The sequence below is a fragment of the Hyperolius riggenbachi genome, chromosome 4, assembly GCF_040937935.1.
Source record: "Hyperolius riggenbachi isolate aHypRig1 chromosome 4, aHypRig1.pri, whole genome shotgun sequence".
Lineage (NCBI taxonomy): Eukaryota > Metazoa > Chordata > Amphibia > Anura > Hyperoliidae > Hyperolius > Hyperolius riggenbachi.
The window spans coordinates 218,218,278-218,236,219 of record NC_090649.1 but is presented as its reverse complement, the minus strand read 5'-3'; the positions used below and the strand labels follow the sequence as shown (position 1 = coordinate 218,236,219).

Genomic DNA, 17,942 nt, shown 5'->3' with positions numbered 1-17,942 from the left:
GGCCACCTTTAGATACCTTGATGTTCACAATCGTAAATGACCGTAAAGTCATGTAAGCTTCTGTACCACTATCTCATGGGTAGCGGTAACACAAACAAAAATGTGTCTGCCATGTATCTGTATTCCTGTGCTAAAGGTAGACTTGGTACTTTGGTCTGTTGGAATGTTGGTATCAATGGCTTCAGATGACCGGCTGCAGGGTTTATCTGCTTTCACAAGCTGATCAGAACAAAGCAAAGATTACAGCAGTCAGACCTGCAATTCACAATGCCACTACCAGTCTTTCTGATAGAATATCTGTGTATAAACCTTTCTGATGTTTTTTTTTTTTTTTTTTTTTTTTTTTTTTTTTTTAACACGAGGGAAAAACTAAAAGACCTCCTGCAGTGGTCACTGATGTTGGGGAATTTCCAGACCATCTGATCACTTTTTCCTCTCCCAGCACTATGTGTGTGTAATAGGATGTCAGGCTGTCCTGCAGGTATTGTCTTTCCTAATGACACTGTAAGAAGGCAGATTGGGTGACAATCATACTATCAATTGAGCTATCCAGCGCATCACTGTGCCGAGAACTGTACCCCGTTCACTTTTTAATTTTAATTTACACTCCTGTTTATACTTATTCTGTTATCTACACTTTCTATCCCTACTCTGAGCAATCGTATGTGTCAAACCCAATTCTGGCACGACCCAGTCGTGCTCGGCATTTAAAATATTTCTGACTCTGATAAAGTGTACCTGAGCTGCAATAGATAAAGATAGACAGACAGCCAGACAGATAAATAAAAAGAAGGGCTACCCTCCCCAAGACACTACCTGAATTATAAAGAGCCACTTACACAATCGCTGGAAGAAGGTGTATTCAGTGCAAATTAGTGATAAGTCTGATTCTTTGTGATTGAAGCACTCCATTTCAGAAACATATTTATTTTGCCACGTACAACAGGGGCTGTAGCCAAAATTATTTTTGCCACATACAGAGTCGGTAATGGTACAGCAGATGGACAAAGTAAAACCTGCACAGAACAGCATATTGAGTAGACATAACTCTTACAGTAGAACATATATACTGTAGAATAGGCATATGCCCATGGAACATAATAGAGAAGGACCAGAGGGGTAATCCGAGTGCTATGTGAATGGAATCGCCACAATTGTTTGCAGCACTCAACTGCTCTGCAGTTGAGTATAAGATAAGAGAGAAGAGAGAAGCTGCCCTAATCTAAATAACACACAGGCAGTGTGCATAGAGGGGCCTGGAGGGGGGAGTTCATAGCAGAACCACAACACTGAAGAACTTGGCAGCCTTCCAGACACAGGACGACAAGTCCGACAGGGGAAAGATACATTGATTTATTACAGAGACTGTGATAGTAGAAAGTGCTGCAGTAAGCCAGAACACATTAGAATAGCTTTTGGAACTTGTAGGATGATAAAAAACAGGATGCAATTTTTGTTACAGAGTCTCTTTAAGAGAGAGACGGACAGAGTCCTGGTGTTGCAGCAGTGACCTGCTGGCTGGTGGCTTGTTTGAAAGACCTTCATGGCTCAGAAATTCAGTCCCCGACTTGTGGCCTCGTCCAGCGAGATGAGCCGGGAGGCCTGGAACCTAAGGTCATGATTTCAGCTGTGGGTAGCAAGGCAGACAGGCAGCAATGGTGGGATGTGGGTGTCGCAAGCACCCTCTAGTGAAAAGATACAGGAGACAAAAGCGGGAGCCCAATAGTGTAGTATGTCAAAAACAAACTGGGATAGTAGAAAGTAAGACACTACTCACAAAGGTGGGTTGCAGGGGGGGCAACCGACCACAGGAAGCAGGTGGAGACAACAAACCCGACTCCACTCAGGGTGGTCACTGGGGACCTGGATGCGGTCACTCTCCTTGGAAAAAGAAATAAGACAAGAGTCCACCGTGGTGGAAACCACGTGTGTTCTGTCTCCACCCCTCAAACAGGTGAGGTAAGGGGGTATGTTGGCACAATAAGGGTATAAGAGGCGCCCTGGTGTAGTATAAAAGAATCTAAAAACAGTTTTTAGATGCTTTTATACTACACCAGGGTGCCTCTTATACCCTTATTGTGTTAGACAAGCAGCAAGTTCATGATGGTTCATCAGCTGGAGGTCGGAGCCGCGGTAGCAGTGACGACCAGAGCCACGTGGGCTGCAATCCACTGTAGTCCACGTGGCGAGACCTAAGAGCCACAGCAGTGTTGAGGACCGGGTCCCCTGTAGCTGCTCATCGAGGATGGAGGCGCAAGGGCATTGGAGCGCAGCAGATGCCAATGCGCATCAGCAGCGGGATTCCCTATGACTGTGCGCAGGTGAGTTGGAAGTGGAGGGTGGCAGACTGAGCTGCTCGACAGTGGCAGCAGTTGGTGTCATGGCCAGTGAGCCAGCTCTGTCGTCTCCCGACTGTGGCAGGTTCCTCCTTCTAGTGTGATGATCCCTAGAGGTGAACTCTAGACTCCCTAGGCAGCAGTCAATGGATGATACAGGGCAGGGGTGGCAAATGAGCCTGCATCTGGATCTGCATTCCTGTGACCGGGACACTGCAGAGGTAACATGTCGGTACCATGCCTATCAGCTGTTCGTGTCCTAACCGTGGTAAAATCTGTAAGCCACACATCAGGTAGGGGGAAAAAAGAGTAAAAACAGAAAAGGCCGGAGCCCTGTGGTCGCGGCAACCATTCACTGTGCTATCTTGGTACCCCTTTCTCCTTTCTGCTGATTTTCTGAAATGGAAGTGATAGACAGTCTAGGTAATTACATGGGAATGTGGAGAGTTTTCTACTGTTGTCGACTGGTAGCAAATCGACAATCAGGAATAAGGGTGATCTGAGGAATGGGGTTATCAAAGAGTTCTGTGATGAATCATAATTAAGAGGAGTACAAATACCCTTGATATATAAAGCCATCGAGAATTCAGGTATACTGAAAAGGTAGTCATACATTACTCGATTAACCATTGAACATTTACATGATCATCTTTATTTGGCAATCAATTAGCGTGTGCTTGATCGAAAATTGATTGACATCAAAGAAAATTGATCCACACACTCCAAGTGAGAGCCTATGCAATTATCCTTCACTATCGATCTGAACAATGGTGTACCTCCATGCTCTAAAATAAAAAAATCAATATTGTGTCTACTCAAATCATGTCAACAGAATGACATGAATGGAAGATAATCGATTCTTCCTCGATCCGATAAAATGATTGAATCTAGTGGTCAATCGTACAGGAAGATCAAAGAATGCACAGCTCCCTTAACGTCTAACAAACAATAAGAGTGTGGGCTTTAGTTTAACTTCACATAATGACTTACTGTTGTAAAAAGCTATGTTCACTGTTGCAGTGCAACAATTGTATTTATTTACTGAGTTTTGCATACATTCTTATTCCATTAGTCACATGTTGGTTATATGTAATTGTGAAGAGTTCCGAGGTCCCTCTTTATCTTCTGAATTTACAAGTTTAAGTTCAGAAGTACATCCAGTACAGGTGTGATTATTGGGGTGCATTTTGATTGCTTTCCATTGTTCTTGAGGCTGGAGGCCACAGGTGCATTATCTGCCACAACATCTATTTGGATAGGCCACAAGCCTACTTGAAATGAAAACTCAATTCACTTGCTTGTTAGGACTGACTGGCCTGGCACTGGGAAGGGATGGAGCGACTTCAGGCTGTAATCACTTGCTGGATATCCCCTATTTAACTCTGTACCCATGAGGGCAGATAGCAACGAAGGTAACATAGTTTAAGCAGGTATTTTGCTTTTCAAGGAGTTATTGAAAGTGTAAGTGTGATTTGCAAAGACATAACATATGCGTATGTTTACACTCACTTGACAGCATTCAGTTCTTTGAAGGCTGCAGCACCCTTAGTGAAAAAGAAGTATGTTATGCAAAATAGAATGCTATCTTTCTAGGCAGTGGTGATTAGAAGTTCAAGCTGAAATCAATGCCAGTGGTGTAATGCTTAGTATACACAGGAAGCGATAGGTATTGTAGAATCTAGATTTATTTATTTTTTAAAGCCACAGGGCCCTGTTCTACTGATCGTGATTTAATCAAATTTTTGGATTGCAAGGATACTGGCAATTAAATGTAAATCACTTTGCCCCTTTTCCACTAATGTGCAGTAGACAGTGGTATGTGGGGGATGGGTGGAAAAACAAAGGGTGGGGGGAAAACGCACTCAGGTAGTCATTCAATAAAAATGGCCAGCCGGCCGTGGAATATTCTCACCTAGATCTGTGGCTGACTGTCCCATACGGGGTGGCCAGCAGAAAAGCTTTGTCCCACTTGGCCGGGGACCAAGTCTTGGCAGAAGTCCTCCTCCACAAGGCGTGCACTAGTTTCCACTAATATGATTCAGATTTTCCCCAAATCTCTACATTTGCATTTGGGAGCAATGGGAGAGCAAGAAGATCCCAAAACAAATGCCTTGATCATTTTAACCATGACCCCCCCCCCCCCCCCCCCATCTTCACAGCATTTAGGCCCAGTGCACACCAAAATCCTCTAATGCTAGAGGTTTTAGAAGCAGATTTCAGAGTGTTTCCTAGGCATGTTTAGAGACATTTTCTAAATATGCCTAGTGTTTTCAGGAGCGTTTTTGTGTAGCACATTTCAAATATTGTTACAGTAAAGCTGTTACTGAACAGCTTCTGTAACAAAAACACCTGGAAAACTGCTCTGATCTAGCGTTTTCAGGGCGGTTTTCCACGTTCCAATACTTTAACATTGAGGCAGAAACGCCTCAGAAATCTAAAAAATGCTGCAGCCCCCGAGTTTGCATTTGTGGAAAAAACGACCCGCTCTGGTGTGCACCATCCCATTCATTTTCATTAGCCATGCGGTTTTTCCCCTGCAAGCGTTTTAAAAAATGCTCCAGAACCGCTCTGGTGTGCACCAGCCCTAAGACAGAACCTGACATGAAAGGTTCTGGCTTTGACACTAGACATACTCTTTAAGTAAACCTTTATTGTGAAGGGTTAGAGTTAGTTGAGACAGCCTGATAGTGTATGAAGTAACTTATTGAATAAAACCTTGTACACACACTGGATGGTCTTTGGCTGAGATGATTGTTTTTAGGCATCTTGGTCAAGAATCTCGTGTGTCTACTGTCTTGTGTGTGCACAGATGTAGGTCACCTCTGTATTGCCTCTAAACACTCAATTCATCCTCTGATATTCTCTTGCCAAATAAAAAAAATAATTTATATGAATATACTTGTAGGCACACCTTCACAACCCTTTGTGTTTGCATTTGGCAGCTTGAAAGCTACATCCAAGACAACATGAAGAAGGAGATGGTAGAGATGCAGAAGGATGCTGTTCAGAACCACACATTAATAATGATGGAGATAGGGACAAATCTGCTGAACCAAACTGCTGAGCAGACAAGAAAGCTGATTGATGTGGAAACCCAGGTAAATATACTGTACACAAATGTCACAGTCACTGTTGGCCCTGTGATACTATACAAAAAATGTCAGTCATGCTTGTTCCTATAATACTGTACACAAATGTCACAGTCATGTTTAGCCCTATGATACTGTACATAAATGTCACAGTCATGGTTGGTCCTAAGATACTCTACAGACGTCAAAGTCATATTTGTCCCTATGATACTGTACATAAATGTCACAGTCATGTTTTGGCCCTGCGATACTGTACACAAGTCACAGCCATGTTTGGCCCTATGATACTGTACATAAATGTCACAGTCATGTTTGTCCCTATGATACTGTACACAAATGTCAGTCATGTTTTGCCCCATGATACTGTACACAAACCATATTTGTGTTTGGCCCTATGATACTGTACACAAATGGCATGTCATGTTTGGCCCTATGCATTTACTGCTGATGCAGTGTTATCATTTACAGGAAAATGAAAACAAACTCATTTTACCTTACGGTATATGTGAAATATAAGGAAAAAATGTTTTGGCAAACAAGGTTGTGTAAACTAAGTTTTATTTATGCAAAATATGTCTGTCATCCTCCCGCACAGAAACAAATGAGGTCTGTAACACGCTCTATAAATCTCTGATCAGATGCTGGCTTCCATGCTTGCCAGACAAAAGTAGATCTGTTTTCTATAAATCAGCACAGCTACATATGCTGTCATATATCCCATGTACCATGGCTTGTGTTAAAAGCTGTAGTCAAGTACAATAATATATAGGTCTTGTGCATAAATGTAAAATGCATAAAAAGCTTTAACTACTTGCCGACTGCTCCAATTGGCGTGAGCAGTGCGGCAGCCCCAGGACTGCTCCACGCCCATTGGTGTGAACGGTCTTCTATGGGGCTAGCAGGAGATTGCACGACCGTTGCGCGCGCATCTCCTGCTCGGGGTGCAGTGCTCTACCCCGCCTTCAGTCTCCGTGCGGCGACCGCCGCTCGGAGACTGTTAGACGGCAAAGCCGCCGTCTATCATGGCAGTACAGCGATGCGATCTAAGGCAGCGCTGTACTGAGGACAGCCATGTGACACAGCTGTCCCCTCCAGAGTGTCGGCGGTGATCCGCTGTCTTAGGCTGAAGCCTATGACAGCCGATTACAATGAATGGCCAGCAGAGGGAGGGTGGGCGGGGTATTCAAAAAGTAAAAAAAATAAACATTTTTATTTAAAAAAAATAATATTTATAAAAAAAAAAACACTGGAGGGGATGATCAGACGCCACCAACAGGAAGCTCTGTTCTTGGGGGGAAAGGGGGGGGGGGGGGGGTCACTTGTGTGCTGTGTTGTGTGGCCCCACAGCTTGGCCTTAAAGCTGCAGTGGCCCTATTAACAAAACATGGCCTAGTCACTAGGGGGGTTTGACACAGCGGTCCTCAAGAGGTTAAATGCCTATATCTGGAAATTTACTAGCAATAAGTGCCATTTCGTTTTAGGGGTCCTTTGAACATACCCACAAAAGCTTTATCAGAGCTTGCAACAGCAATGTGGAAGTGGAGCTCTAAAATAAAAAACGTCATCCTTTAGTAGCAAAACAGCGGTTAAAGATGGCCACACATAATTAACTGATTTTTTTTTTTTAAGAATGACAAGTAAAATCTAACACAACTATCTGCTAAAAATTAAAGGTGTCCACTAATGATACAATTTTATTATTAGACAATCTTACCACTTCTATGTAATACCTATATAATCCATTCAAAGTATGTCCACTCCGTTTACACTTCTACTACATAGATTTGGTAAGTTTGCACAGACAAGATTGTATAATTAGTGGGCACCTTACAACAGAGAATGGAAGTGATGAAAAACAAATGTTCTCTAGCTTTAAAGATATCTATGGGATAATAGACTACTGTCACTTGGCACCCCCTTTCTCTGTTTAGCAAACAGCTGTGTTGGATATGTGTTTTCTGTTGAATTTGCATTATTCATTCCACCTTATGATACAATTGGTGGCGTAGCAATAGGGGATGCAGACGTTGCAACTACAACAGGGCCCCTGAACCAGAGGGGGCCACTTGAGGCCCTCCTTCATCCATCTTATTAGCTTTCATTGATACTATGCTGGTATTGAACACTTCTATATGTGCACTGCATGGTGGCAATCCTTAAACTGTTTCCTTACTCTCATTACACCTCTCTGTCGCTGAAATGGTCCTTGGTAGGTTTTGGGGCTCCAAAACATGCACTGGGCCCAAACCCTTTAGTTACACCACTGGATACAATCCATGCTGCTCTATAGAGGACCAAGCAACTTTCTGTAGGGGTTGCAGGACCAAAGGCCAACTGTAGCTCAGTGCAACCATAAATGATCGACCATACTGTAAATTATGGTTTTAGGAGACAATAATATGAAGTCTGTTTAAAAGGATTGTTCAGTAATATGGGCAAATTATCATAAACTCTCTTGTTGTGAATATACCACATGGTTTCTACTACAATGCAGAGATCTGGGCAATTTTAATCAAGCATCATCTACTCTTAATTACAGTAAAGTTACATATATAACCGTGGGAATACATTCACACTGAATGCATTTCTGATTTTCCAAAAAGGCAACCGTAGGTCTGCTGCATTTTTCCCTGAGTTTCGATTGAGGTCAACATAGTGAAAAACGCTAAATGAAAAATGCGTTTTTAGGTGTGAAAAAACCCTTACATTCACTTATACTTTATCTTATCCAATTTTGGATTTAGTTGGGCTTTAAAACAAATATAACTCCCCTCCAATTTATCTACACAAGGATAGTAGATTCATAAGAAAAGAAGCAAAACAATTTTGCTTTCCCAAGGTCACTGTGAAATCATATCCTCAAGTAATATTTAACATTGCGGATATGAGTAACTAGGTCTTCCTGTCAAAAGAAACAGATGAAAGAAGTCCGTGTGATAGTTCCACAAATAGTATTGTCTGAACAGCGTGTGGCATGATGAGGCAAATTTTGCAAGCATTCAAAGTATTGTCTTCCTTCCGAGACGTGTCAACAATAAATACCATTCCTCAAAGCACAGTGATCTCAGCAGAAGCGTGACGTCTTAGAAAATAAAACATTTTAAGATCGCAGTCATACAGCAAACATATCTCAGAATGCCCCAGTGATGTATCATTCCTTGTGTATGTTAGGACTTTATAAAAGAATGCATTTCAAAACGATGTCATTTCCTTTCTGGATTCTAAACAGGTATTCAAGCAGACAAGTCGTCTGGAGCTCAAACTGCTGGAACACTCATCTTCAACAAAAAAAATGGAAGAACAAATATCTAATCAAACAAATGAGATAACAAAGTTACAGGATCAGAACAGGTAATCTGCTTGCACAGATTATGCACAGAGAAGAAGTGATGTTGTATGCTTGAAATAAATGGACCCTCCTAGAATAAGATGAAAGTGAAACTCCTCCCATAATGGTTTTGTTTTGGGTATTGGAAAATATATGACTCTTTCAGGTTATTATTGTTATCTGGGTTGCAGATGAGAATTAGGCCAGCCATACATGCAATCGATCAGGTAGTAGTGATTGATGCTACCACCCTTTCCACCTAGATTTCGGCAGGATTTTGAATTAGAATCCATTGAACTATGAGTGTTCTACAGCTCAGCATGGTAAAGCACTATGTTCCCAGTGTTCTGTACCCTTCTGCCAACATCTTGTCCACCCACATGGACATTTCTGACATGACAAACTGTCTGAAACCAAAAGAAAGTATCAACAGAGTATGTTGGGAGCAACAGATAATAGGAATTTTTTAACATGATCAAAATGGATGGAAAAATAGATCAGTGTATGGCCAGCTCGCACGTTCTGTGTCAATGACCACTTTAGTTAGGAGATTATGTCAATAAAGACCTACCCAACTGTGGTAACAAAAAGAGAATTTTAGTACAGTGAGAAAATGTTAATATATTTAACAGGCTTTTATCATTGTATGGGCTCGATTCACTAAACCGTGATAACTGATATCACAGTCGCGCTAGCGTTTTGCGCACGTTATAATGTGCATAACGTTTTCATGCGCAATCCAGAATGTTCTTGCGAAAACAAACGTTTTTGCGTGAAAATTCGAAATTGTGTGTGAAAAACGTTACGCCCGTTATAACGCACAAAAACCAGTAGCGTGACCACGATATCAGTTATCACGGCTTAGGGAATCAAGCCCAATGTGTCCTTGAGGCTAAGTTCACAGTGGTCAGGTGCATAACACACATTATAACGAGTGTGAATTGCAATGGAGACTAGGCATAGATTTTAATACAAAGCCTGCATGCAGCGAGTTATATTCACGCGATCAGTTACAACGCAGTACAGTGAACAGCTCCATAGCATTGTATGGGCAGTGAGTTGACAAGCAGAATTATTCTGCAATGCAACTGAGCACTGTGAACTAGCCCTGATGATGAAATTCTCTTTTTCGTTCCAATGCCTAAACATCACATCAGTCATAGAACAAACACAGGAACCCCAATGAGGTAATGAAAGAGTCAGATGTATCTCATTTGCAATAGGATCCGTTCATACAAGTTTATCTAGGAGTTGAATTGAGTAACAGCATTGGTTATATTTTTGCTTTAAAAAAAAAAATCTATTATAGGAAATCCAAATTGAATTAATTTGCTCTAAATTGAATTAAGGGAATTTTCTTTTCTTTGCCCAGTTCCTTACATTTCAGTTGTTTGATGTTGTTCCTAAATAGGACTAACTTCAGAATCACTCTAACCATGATGTAACTTAAGCAGCTGCTAAGCATTGGATTGGTCACACTCTTCCTCTGGTTTCCTGACCATAGAGTGACAGAGTTGTTTTGAACACTGCGGCACAGCGTCGGGTAACGTCTATTCATTGTACACGGCTGGTGTGCAAACAGCCTAACACAATGTTTTTAACAAGGTGATTATTACGGTGATCATGCTCATTTCCCCAGTGATCAATAGAGGAAATACCATCTGTTTTCATAAAACAGTAATTGTGCCAGAGTTCAGGGGTTCTTCCTCAGGACGGAGATAAAAAGCATTTCCACAGACACAATGACATATTATTCCTTCTCTTGCTGTCTAATACATCCCGTCCTGTGCCTGGAATATTTATGTGATGTGAAAAATAGAGCAAGACTAGACTGCAGAGTAAACATGCACTGGAGTACATTAACACAAACTCACATACCAGCAGCATTATAGAGGGGCAAGACAGTCAATTCTGGAACTGAAATGTCTACACAAAGCTTAATTTATAATTGATATAAGAGAAAGTCAATGGTTTTATCAAGGATTATACAGCCAAGCTGCTTTTATCACTGTGCATACACATATGTACAGTACAGCTAGGGCAATAGATTATAATTCCTATACTTGTATATCGCTTTTCTAGTGTCGGACTCAAAGGCCTTGTACCCATGCTAGATAGTTGTTGGCTGAAGCAGCTGGTCGGGGGCACCTTTGGCAAAAATCGAATGTGTGTACGGCAGTCCCAAGGTGGTGGCAAGAGATCCAGCCTGCCGGATTACCTCATCCAAGCGCAAACTGACGCTATTGTTGTGCTCCTTATCCCTCCTGCTCCACGCCAGTCCATAGTACACCACATCGTTGTCCCTCCACTCCCTCCATAGCATCAGGACACAACTTGAGTCTGCACTGTCGTCCAAGGCATCATCCATCGCAAATATATACAAATCACATACTGCAAAAACTGGTTTTCCAACCGGCTAAATTGTCATCGATCACCTTTACAATCGTTCGCAGTTGATTTGGAACATTAACAGTTTATTTTCTGCCAATCCAATCACCTTTATGCGATCTTTGGATGATCCTTTCCTGAAAAATGTTACCTTTAGTGGCCACCTTACTGCTAATCTGGGGGGGGGGGTAATTAAATATAATATGTGTGAGGAAGCTGCAGTGTCCTGAAGAAACCCACACAAACATGGGGAGAACAGGCAAACTGTATGCAGATAGCGTGCTGGTCCCGTTTTGAACCTGGGAGACTGGCGCTGCATTTCAAGAGTACTGTACATTATACTGTATATCCAAACTGAAGCAAAAATGTAAATCCTACCTAAACAATTATCCTCCTTGTTTGCATTGTCCATGAACAATATATCTAACTAGTTGCTAAACAGTGCTTTACCAGTGGTGATTTTTTTTTTAAATAAATCAACCAGCATATTGAGTAACATTACATAAATGAAAGAAACTAAGAAGGTTATTTGCACCAAACCTTCTTTCTAGACCTGTAATTTACATCTATCATTTGTCATAAGAAGACATCAGTCCTTGGTGCACCTGGTTTCCCCAGAGATGAATTAGCATGCTCTCTAGTAAAGCCTCTATTTGTCAGGACTGCATACCACTGCCTGCTAGAGAAGTCCCACATCTGAAATAAATACAAGTTGACAAAATAAAGATGTGATAATAATGCTGACTTAATCAGCATTAGCCTGTAAAAGGCGCATTCTGGATGCCAGGGTTAAACCACGTTATCTAGACTTCCATATGTATTAGGTTAGTGAACATTTTTAACATTCCAGTAGCTACATCTGTTATAAATAGAAAGTAATAAATACCCTCTTGCTGACTGAACAGACAACCGACATGGCTTTTGTCACCTTTCTAATGCTTGAAGAATAAAGTACTAGACTGTGCAACACAACACGGCTCAAGTGAAATCAATCAGCAGACAGCTGCTGGAATTTACACGTGACACATCAAATTAAATAAGATCTCAAGACACTCTTAAAGGTCTGTTCAGCATTACTGGACAAATTGTAGTGTGTAAAAGCATACTTTCAGATTCCTGCTATATACAGATACGTGAGCTTTATGCCCATTGATGTTATATTAACGGGAGAGAATTTTTTGTGTAACGGTCTCCCATTGCTTGCTTTATATAGGACTCTCAAGTAATTTATAAGGACAATATGGGCATCTTAACCACCTGAGCGGTCTGGACGAGCTCAGCTCGTCCAACACCGCCGGAGGTCGCCGCTCAGGCCCTGCTGGGCCGATTTTCATCAAATAAAAAACAGCACACGCAGCCGGCAGCCGCTCATTGCGGCCTTCCTTGTTTATTCTGGGTGCCGGAGGCGATCGGAAGATCGCCTCCGGAGCGCCCTCTAGTGGGCTTTCATGCAGCCAACTTTCAGTTGGCTGCATGAAATAGTTTTTTTTTTATTTAAAAAAAACCCTCCCGCAGCCACCCTGGCGATTTAATCAGAACACCAGGGTGGTTAATCAAATATGCAGAAATCTTAGAACAGCAGTTGGGTAGATTTTTTTTTTCCTGACAAAGAAATTTTGATTAAAAAAAATAAAACCCTGCAAGTTTTCCTATAGATATCCCTTGCATGTCACCTTGTGCGAGTGCACGGACCATGTTTACGTTAATTTATTCTGAATAGACTCCAAGCAAATATGTAGTTCAAATAAACATTTCCCCATTTTTTTTAAAAGACTGTCTAACTGGTTGCTGTGAGTAAGAGCTTCACGATCACTTAAAGGACACCTAAAGTGAGAGGGAGATGGAGGCTGCCATATTTATCTCCTTTTAAACAATACCAGTTGTCTGGTATTCTGCTGGCCTCTTTGGCTGCAGTAGTCGGAATCACACACTTGAAAAAAAGTATGCAGAAAATCCAGTAAGGCCCGATTCACAGTGGAAATCAGCAAACGCTAGCAAAATCATTAATGTTTTGCAAAGCAATTTCCTGCGATATTTCACTGGATGGGAAAGCGATTTTGGATCCATTGCGTTTTGCGAATCTTTAACATTGAAAAGCAATCGCTCCAAAATTGCAACAAAATGCTGCATGCACCACGCAAATTGATGTTGGTCGCTACAGTAAGAACACTATGACAGCCTCCATAATCCTCTCACTTCAGGTGTCCTTTAATCCAATTCATTGTGACGCCTATTTACAAACAGAAATCCAATGTAATGCAATCTACATGGTTTTCCCTCACAATGTCCACCTAACACTCTAGGGTTCCTCACAATTCCATCCCTCCAGTAACTCACTAGATCTACTACCTCCAGTGATGCCATTCCACTAGTGCTTACAGCTGGGCTCTCAATGTCTTTCAGCGGAGGACTGAACCATGATTACATCCCACTGACTTCTCAGACACCCCTTAGATTAGACCAGGCACATGCACCACTCACCTGTCTCTTCATTGCCTCTTGAGGGAGTTGGAAGGTTTTTGTTAGAGACATTAGATTCATATCCAATTCTCTTCATTAGCATGAGCTGTGGCTAATGTTGGAGTGATGCAGTGCATTTGGGGGGGGGGGGGGGGTGCCACACTTCAATATCTGCTCAGGGGGTTCCTGCAAGCACCCAAAGGGGACTATGATAGGGGATTGTTTACTGGTCCCTGTGACTTTCTTCACTATGGGAGGGAGTTGGGCCCCATGGGCAAGTGCTATGATCTATTTGGCTGCAGTAGTGTCTGAATCACACCAGAATAAGCACGCAGCTAATCTTATCAGATCTGACAAAAATGTCAGAAACGCCTGATCTGCTGCATGCTTGTTCAGGGTCTATGGCTAAAACTATTAGAGGCAGAGGATCAACAGGATAGCCAGGCAATTGTTTAAAAGGAAATAAATATGGCAGCCCCATATCCCTCTCGCTTCAGTTGTCTTTTAAGTGGGTGATTTTAGAAGGAAAGCAAAAAAAAGTAATTCCTAGAACTGAGTTTAATGCCAACTATAGCAAGTAAGATCTGTCTTGTCATTTTTCAACACACTCTGGAAAAATTAAAAACTAAATTTGCTCTGTAGGAAACACATTTCGACAAACACTTTTAACAAGTGGTTTTACTTTAGCTTAATCTGATAAGGAATTTAAAATGTTATTTGTAGATTAAAATGGCTTTCACAGTTAGCAATATCTTTTTTGATGGGCCATTTCAGATTTTGAGGTTTAGACATTAGGAATGTCCCTGGCTTTAAAATCACCACAGCTGTATTCCGATTTCTTGAATGTATAATCATCATAATAACCATTATTCATAAACTTGGATTCCATTTTTAGTTAATATGTACTGAAGAGCTTCTTTTAAAATGCCAAAAATATGACTTTTTATAAACATAAAATAGCCTGGTATCCCATTGCCTAAAGAACGCCCATGACTAGATGCATATGGCTACTACACAGAAGAATCATTAGCTGTCCAACAATCTATTCTTGGAAAAGATTTGTAAATGTTGCCAGCAATGCTCTTTTTCAGAGACGTATGCGCTGTTCCACAAATGGGAAAGTAAGTTTGGCAGAAAAAAAAGAGAGAAGATAAAAGAAAAAAAACAAAAAACAAACACTTTTCAGCACATGCTCTTAGGGCCCGTTTCCACTAGTGCGACGCGATTTCGCCGGCATTCCGACGCTTGTAAAAACGCATGCGGGTGCGTTTCCGCATGCGTTTTACCCGCGATTTCGCATGCGATTTCGCATGGCAGGGTGCCATGCGAAATTAACCATGACACTGCCAGGACAAAATAACATTGGGAAGGGTGCGAAATCGCACGCGAAATCGCGGGTAAAAACGCATGTACCAAACGCATGCGTTTTTACTATTAAATACATTAGCGGCGATTCGCACGGATTCCCGACGCAGGCGAAAACTGTGGGTCCCGCCGTGCAGATTTGGCCCGCTGCCAAATCGCTCCCGCACGCCGCACAGGTGGAAACAGCCCCATCCACTAACATTAGCTATGCGAATCCGCATGCAGTGCCCGCATGCGGATTCGCCCTAGTGGAAACGAGCCCTTAGATTGTATGTTCTTTTCAGCAGGTCACCCTGCTCCTTGTGATTGTTCATCTTTGTAATCTATGTTACATTATGTATAGTGCTGTGCAATATTGGTGCTTTATAATTAAAGAATCCAAAGGCATAGTTACAGCCAATGCACACTAGGTGACAGCGTTGGTGTCTCAGTAGTACTTGGCTGTATGGCTATTTGTGTGAGTAGCAACAGTATTTGGCAAAAAAAAGGTTACGGTTTCTATAAAATTGTTTTGAGAGCAATTTTTATATATTACCTAAGTGTTTGTTACTAGTTTAGAATGGTGGGCCACATAATGGCTAAGTGACCAGCAATCTATAGCAGAATGCACTGCATTATACAGGATACCCAATTTTATGTTAATTATCAGCATCAGAAACACTACTTATATCTATATATATTGGTATGTAGCCCCACCCTCCCAGTGATATTTAGCCTATGCTGTTTAACAATGCAGAATTCTCCTCCAAGAGCATTTTGGGAGACCAGGTGTTGTTTCTCCTGACTTTGTAACACACAAGTAAACAAACATTTCACAGTGATGCACCTGACAGCAGTAAAGATGTTGCCACATGTAATACATTTTGGAATGTAAATCAGAGTGAGGAAAAATAAATGAATATTGTAAGTTATATTCAGTAACGTTCCACTTTGAGTGCTGACATGTCTCAGACCTGCAGTGGTATTGGCTAAATGGATTAGAACCTTAGTTGAAAGTTTCCTATCAGATTTTAGATATTACTAACAAAATCTAAAATAATATGTTAATGACCAGGCCTAGATTAACCAGCACATCAGTGTTACTAAGCATGTGAATTAGACATTATGTATTTTAAAGTATGTACTGTGTATATGTTTTAGCATTATATAAGACACATATTGTCCCAACATAATATAATGCTATAGCTCTTCTTGGTCCTGCCCTTTTATTATAAGACCTATAAGCAAAAACAGTTGTTTGTATCACAATATAGACCTTATGATCAGGCCTGTATTTACCTCACTTGAACCTACAAACCGCCACCAAACTGCACCACAAGTGTGCTGGCTGTCCCAGATGTCACTTCTCCCTTACACATCATGGCTAGCTACAGGTGCCCCTTAGTATTAGGTAGCCAGAAGTACCCTCAATATTAAGTAGCTAGAGGTGTCCCCAATTATTAGGTAGCTAGAGGTGCCTCTGACTAAAGAGAGATCTCATAAGTGGAGTGGCAAGAGCAGGGTGGGTAACCTCATTTACAGTCACATCAGGACTCTGCATAGGGAAGGAGTGAGAGAAGCATCAGACGCCTTTAGGCACATGCCTACAGTGCCTTATGGTAAATTCGGCCATGCTTATTTTTCAGGTCTTGCCTTTTGGCGAGTCAGACACACAGATGGAGTGAGGCATAGGTATAAAGCAACGTTTGCACAGTCAGAAGTCCCAACAATATGTTTCTATATGTTATGAAAAAATGACAGGGCCAGTAAGATTTATTGTTTATGAACTGCTGTGAACACATTAAAAACTCTTCAGTCTTCATGCAATATACTTTTTCTCCAAGTTGATATTTTCAAGTTATAAATAAATTGGCAATTAAGCCAAAAGCAAGCAAGGAAATACTCAGAATAATGTAGACATTACTTTTCACCTACTTTTTGGTACCTTTTCAATTGCAGAATGCAAAAGTTATCTCCCCGGAGAAAACATAGGAGAACAAGTGAATTGGATTGGGATCTATATTTTTTTGCACAGACCTGCAATAATTGTATACCTTACAAATTGTGTTAATTCCACTTCTTTTCAGCCATTTAGAAAAAAAAGTGCTAAATATGGAAGAAAACCATTCCCAACAACTCCAGATAATAAAGGAAGAAAAAGATAAGCTGCAGAGTTTGGTACTAAAACAAAATTCTATAATTGAGGACTTAGAGAAGCAGCTGGTAACAGCATCTGCAAACAACTCCCTGCTGCAGAAACAACAGCATGATTTGATGGAGACTGTTCACAATCTGCTCACTAGGATGGCGCCACAAACAGGTAACATGCAACTTGCACGCATTTCTCTTCATGCTTCCTTGCACTGAGTATGGAGAGTCTTTTTAAACTGTTAGTGTGGCTGCTGCTGATGCCTGGCTTACATAATGCTGCTGTTTAGACTGCTAGGGAGGATGGCGCAGACTTAAGCTCTCCAAGAAGACTGCAACCTATAGCAATCATTGAATTTTGTAAGTGATTTGTTTGACATTAGCTAATTGAGAAGATTATGCATAGGTTAAAACAAGGTTTGTCCCCGAGGGGCTACACAGAGCTCGGGGACACGGCTGTCCCCCTGGGGGACAAGAGAGAGATCGGCTCTCATAGGCTGAAGCCTATGACAGCCGATCACCTGATCGGCCGGCTGGGGGGAGGGAGGGGTTTTCTGAAAAAAATCATAATTAAATAGTAAAAAATATAAAAAAAAACAACGATCAATATTGATAAAAAAACAAACAACTGGGGAGCGATCAGACCCCACCAACAGAGCTCTCTGTTGGTGGGGGGAAAAGGGGGGAGGAAATCACTTGTGTGCTGTGTTGTGCGGCCCTGCAGTGGCCATTTTAGCAATAATTAGCCTGGTCTTTAGGGGGTTTACCACTGTGGTCATCAAATGGTTAAAGTGTACCAGAGCTCTAGAAAATAAAAAGATTGATACATACCTGGTGCTTTCTCCAGCC

General features: G+C 41.5%; 2 protein-coding genes across 7 annotated transcripts in view; one reads left to right on the top strand and one right to left on the bottom strand.

The window, feature by feature from the left end:
- Nucleotides 1–17,942, bottom strand: part of MCPH1 (microcephalin 1) — a 664,091-nt gene that overhangs the window by 228,986 nt on the left and 417,163 nt on the right. The gene's annotated exons all lie outside the window — the stretch shown is intronic.
- ANGPT2 (angiopoietin 2) overlaps nucleotides 1–17,942 on the top strand; it is a 75,401-nt gene that overhangs the window by 19,666 nt on the left and 37,793 nt on the right. Inside the window, exons 2-4 of the mRNA XM_068281355.1 lie at nucleotides 5,279–5,434; nucleotides 8,655–8,776; nucleotides 17,033–17,265. Of these exons, the coding sequence (XP_068137456.1) occupies nucleotides 5,279–5,434; nucleotides 8,655–8,776; nucleotides 17,033–17,265 (511 nt within the window). The remainder of the gene's footprint in view (nucleotides 1–5,278; nucleotides 5,435–8,654; nucleotides 8,777–17,032; nucleotides 17,266–17,942) is intronic.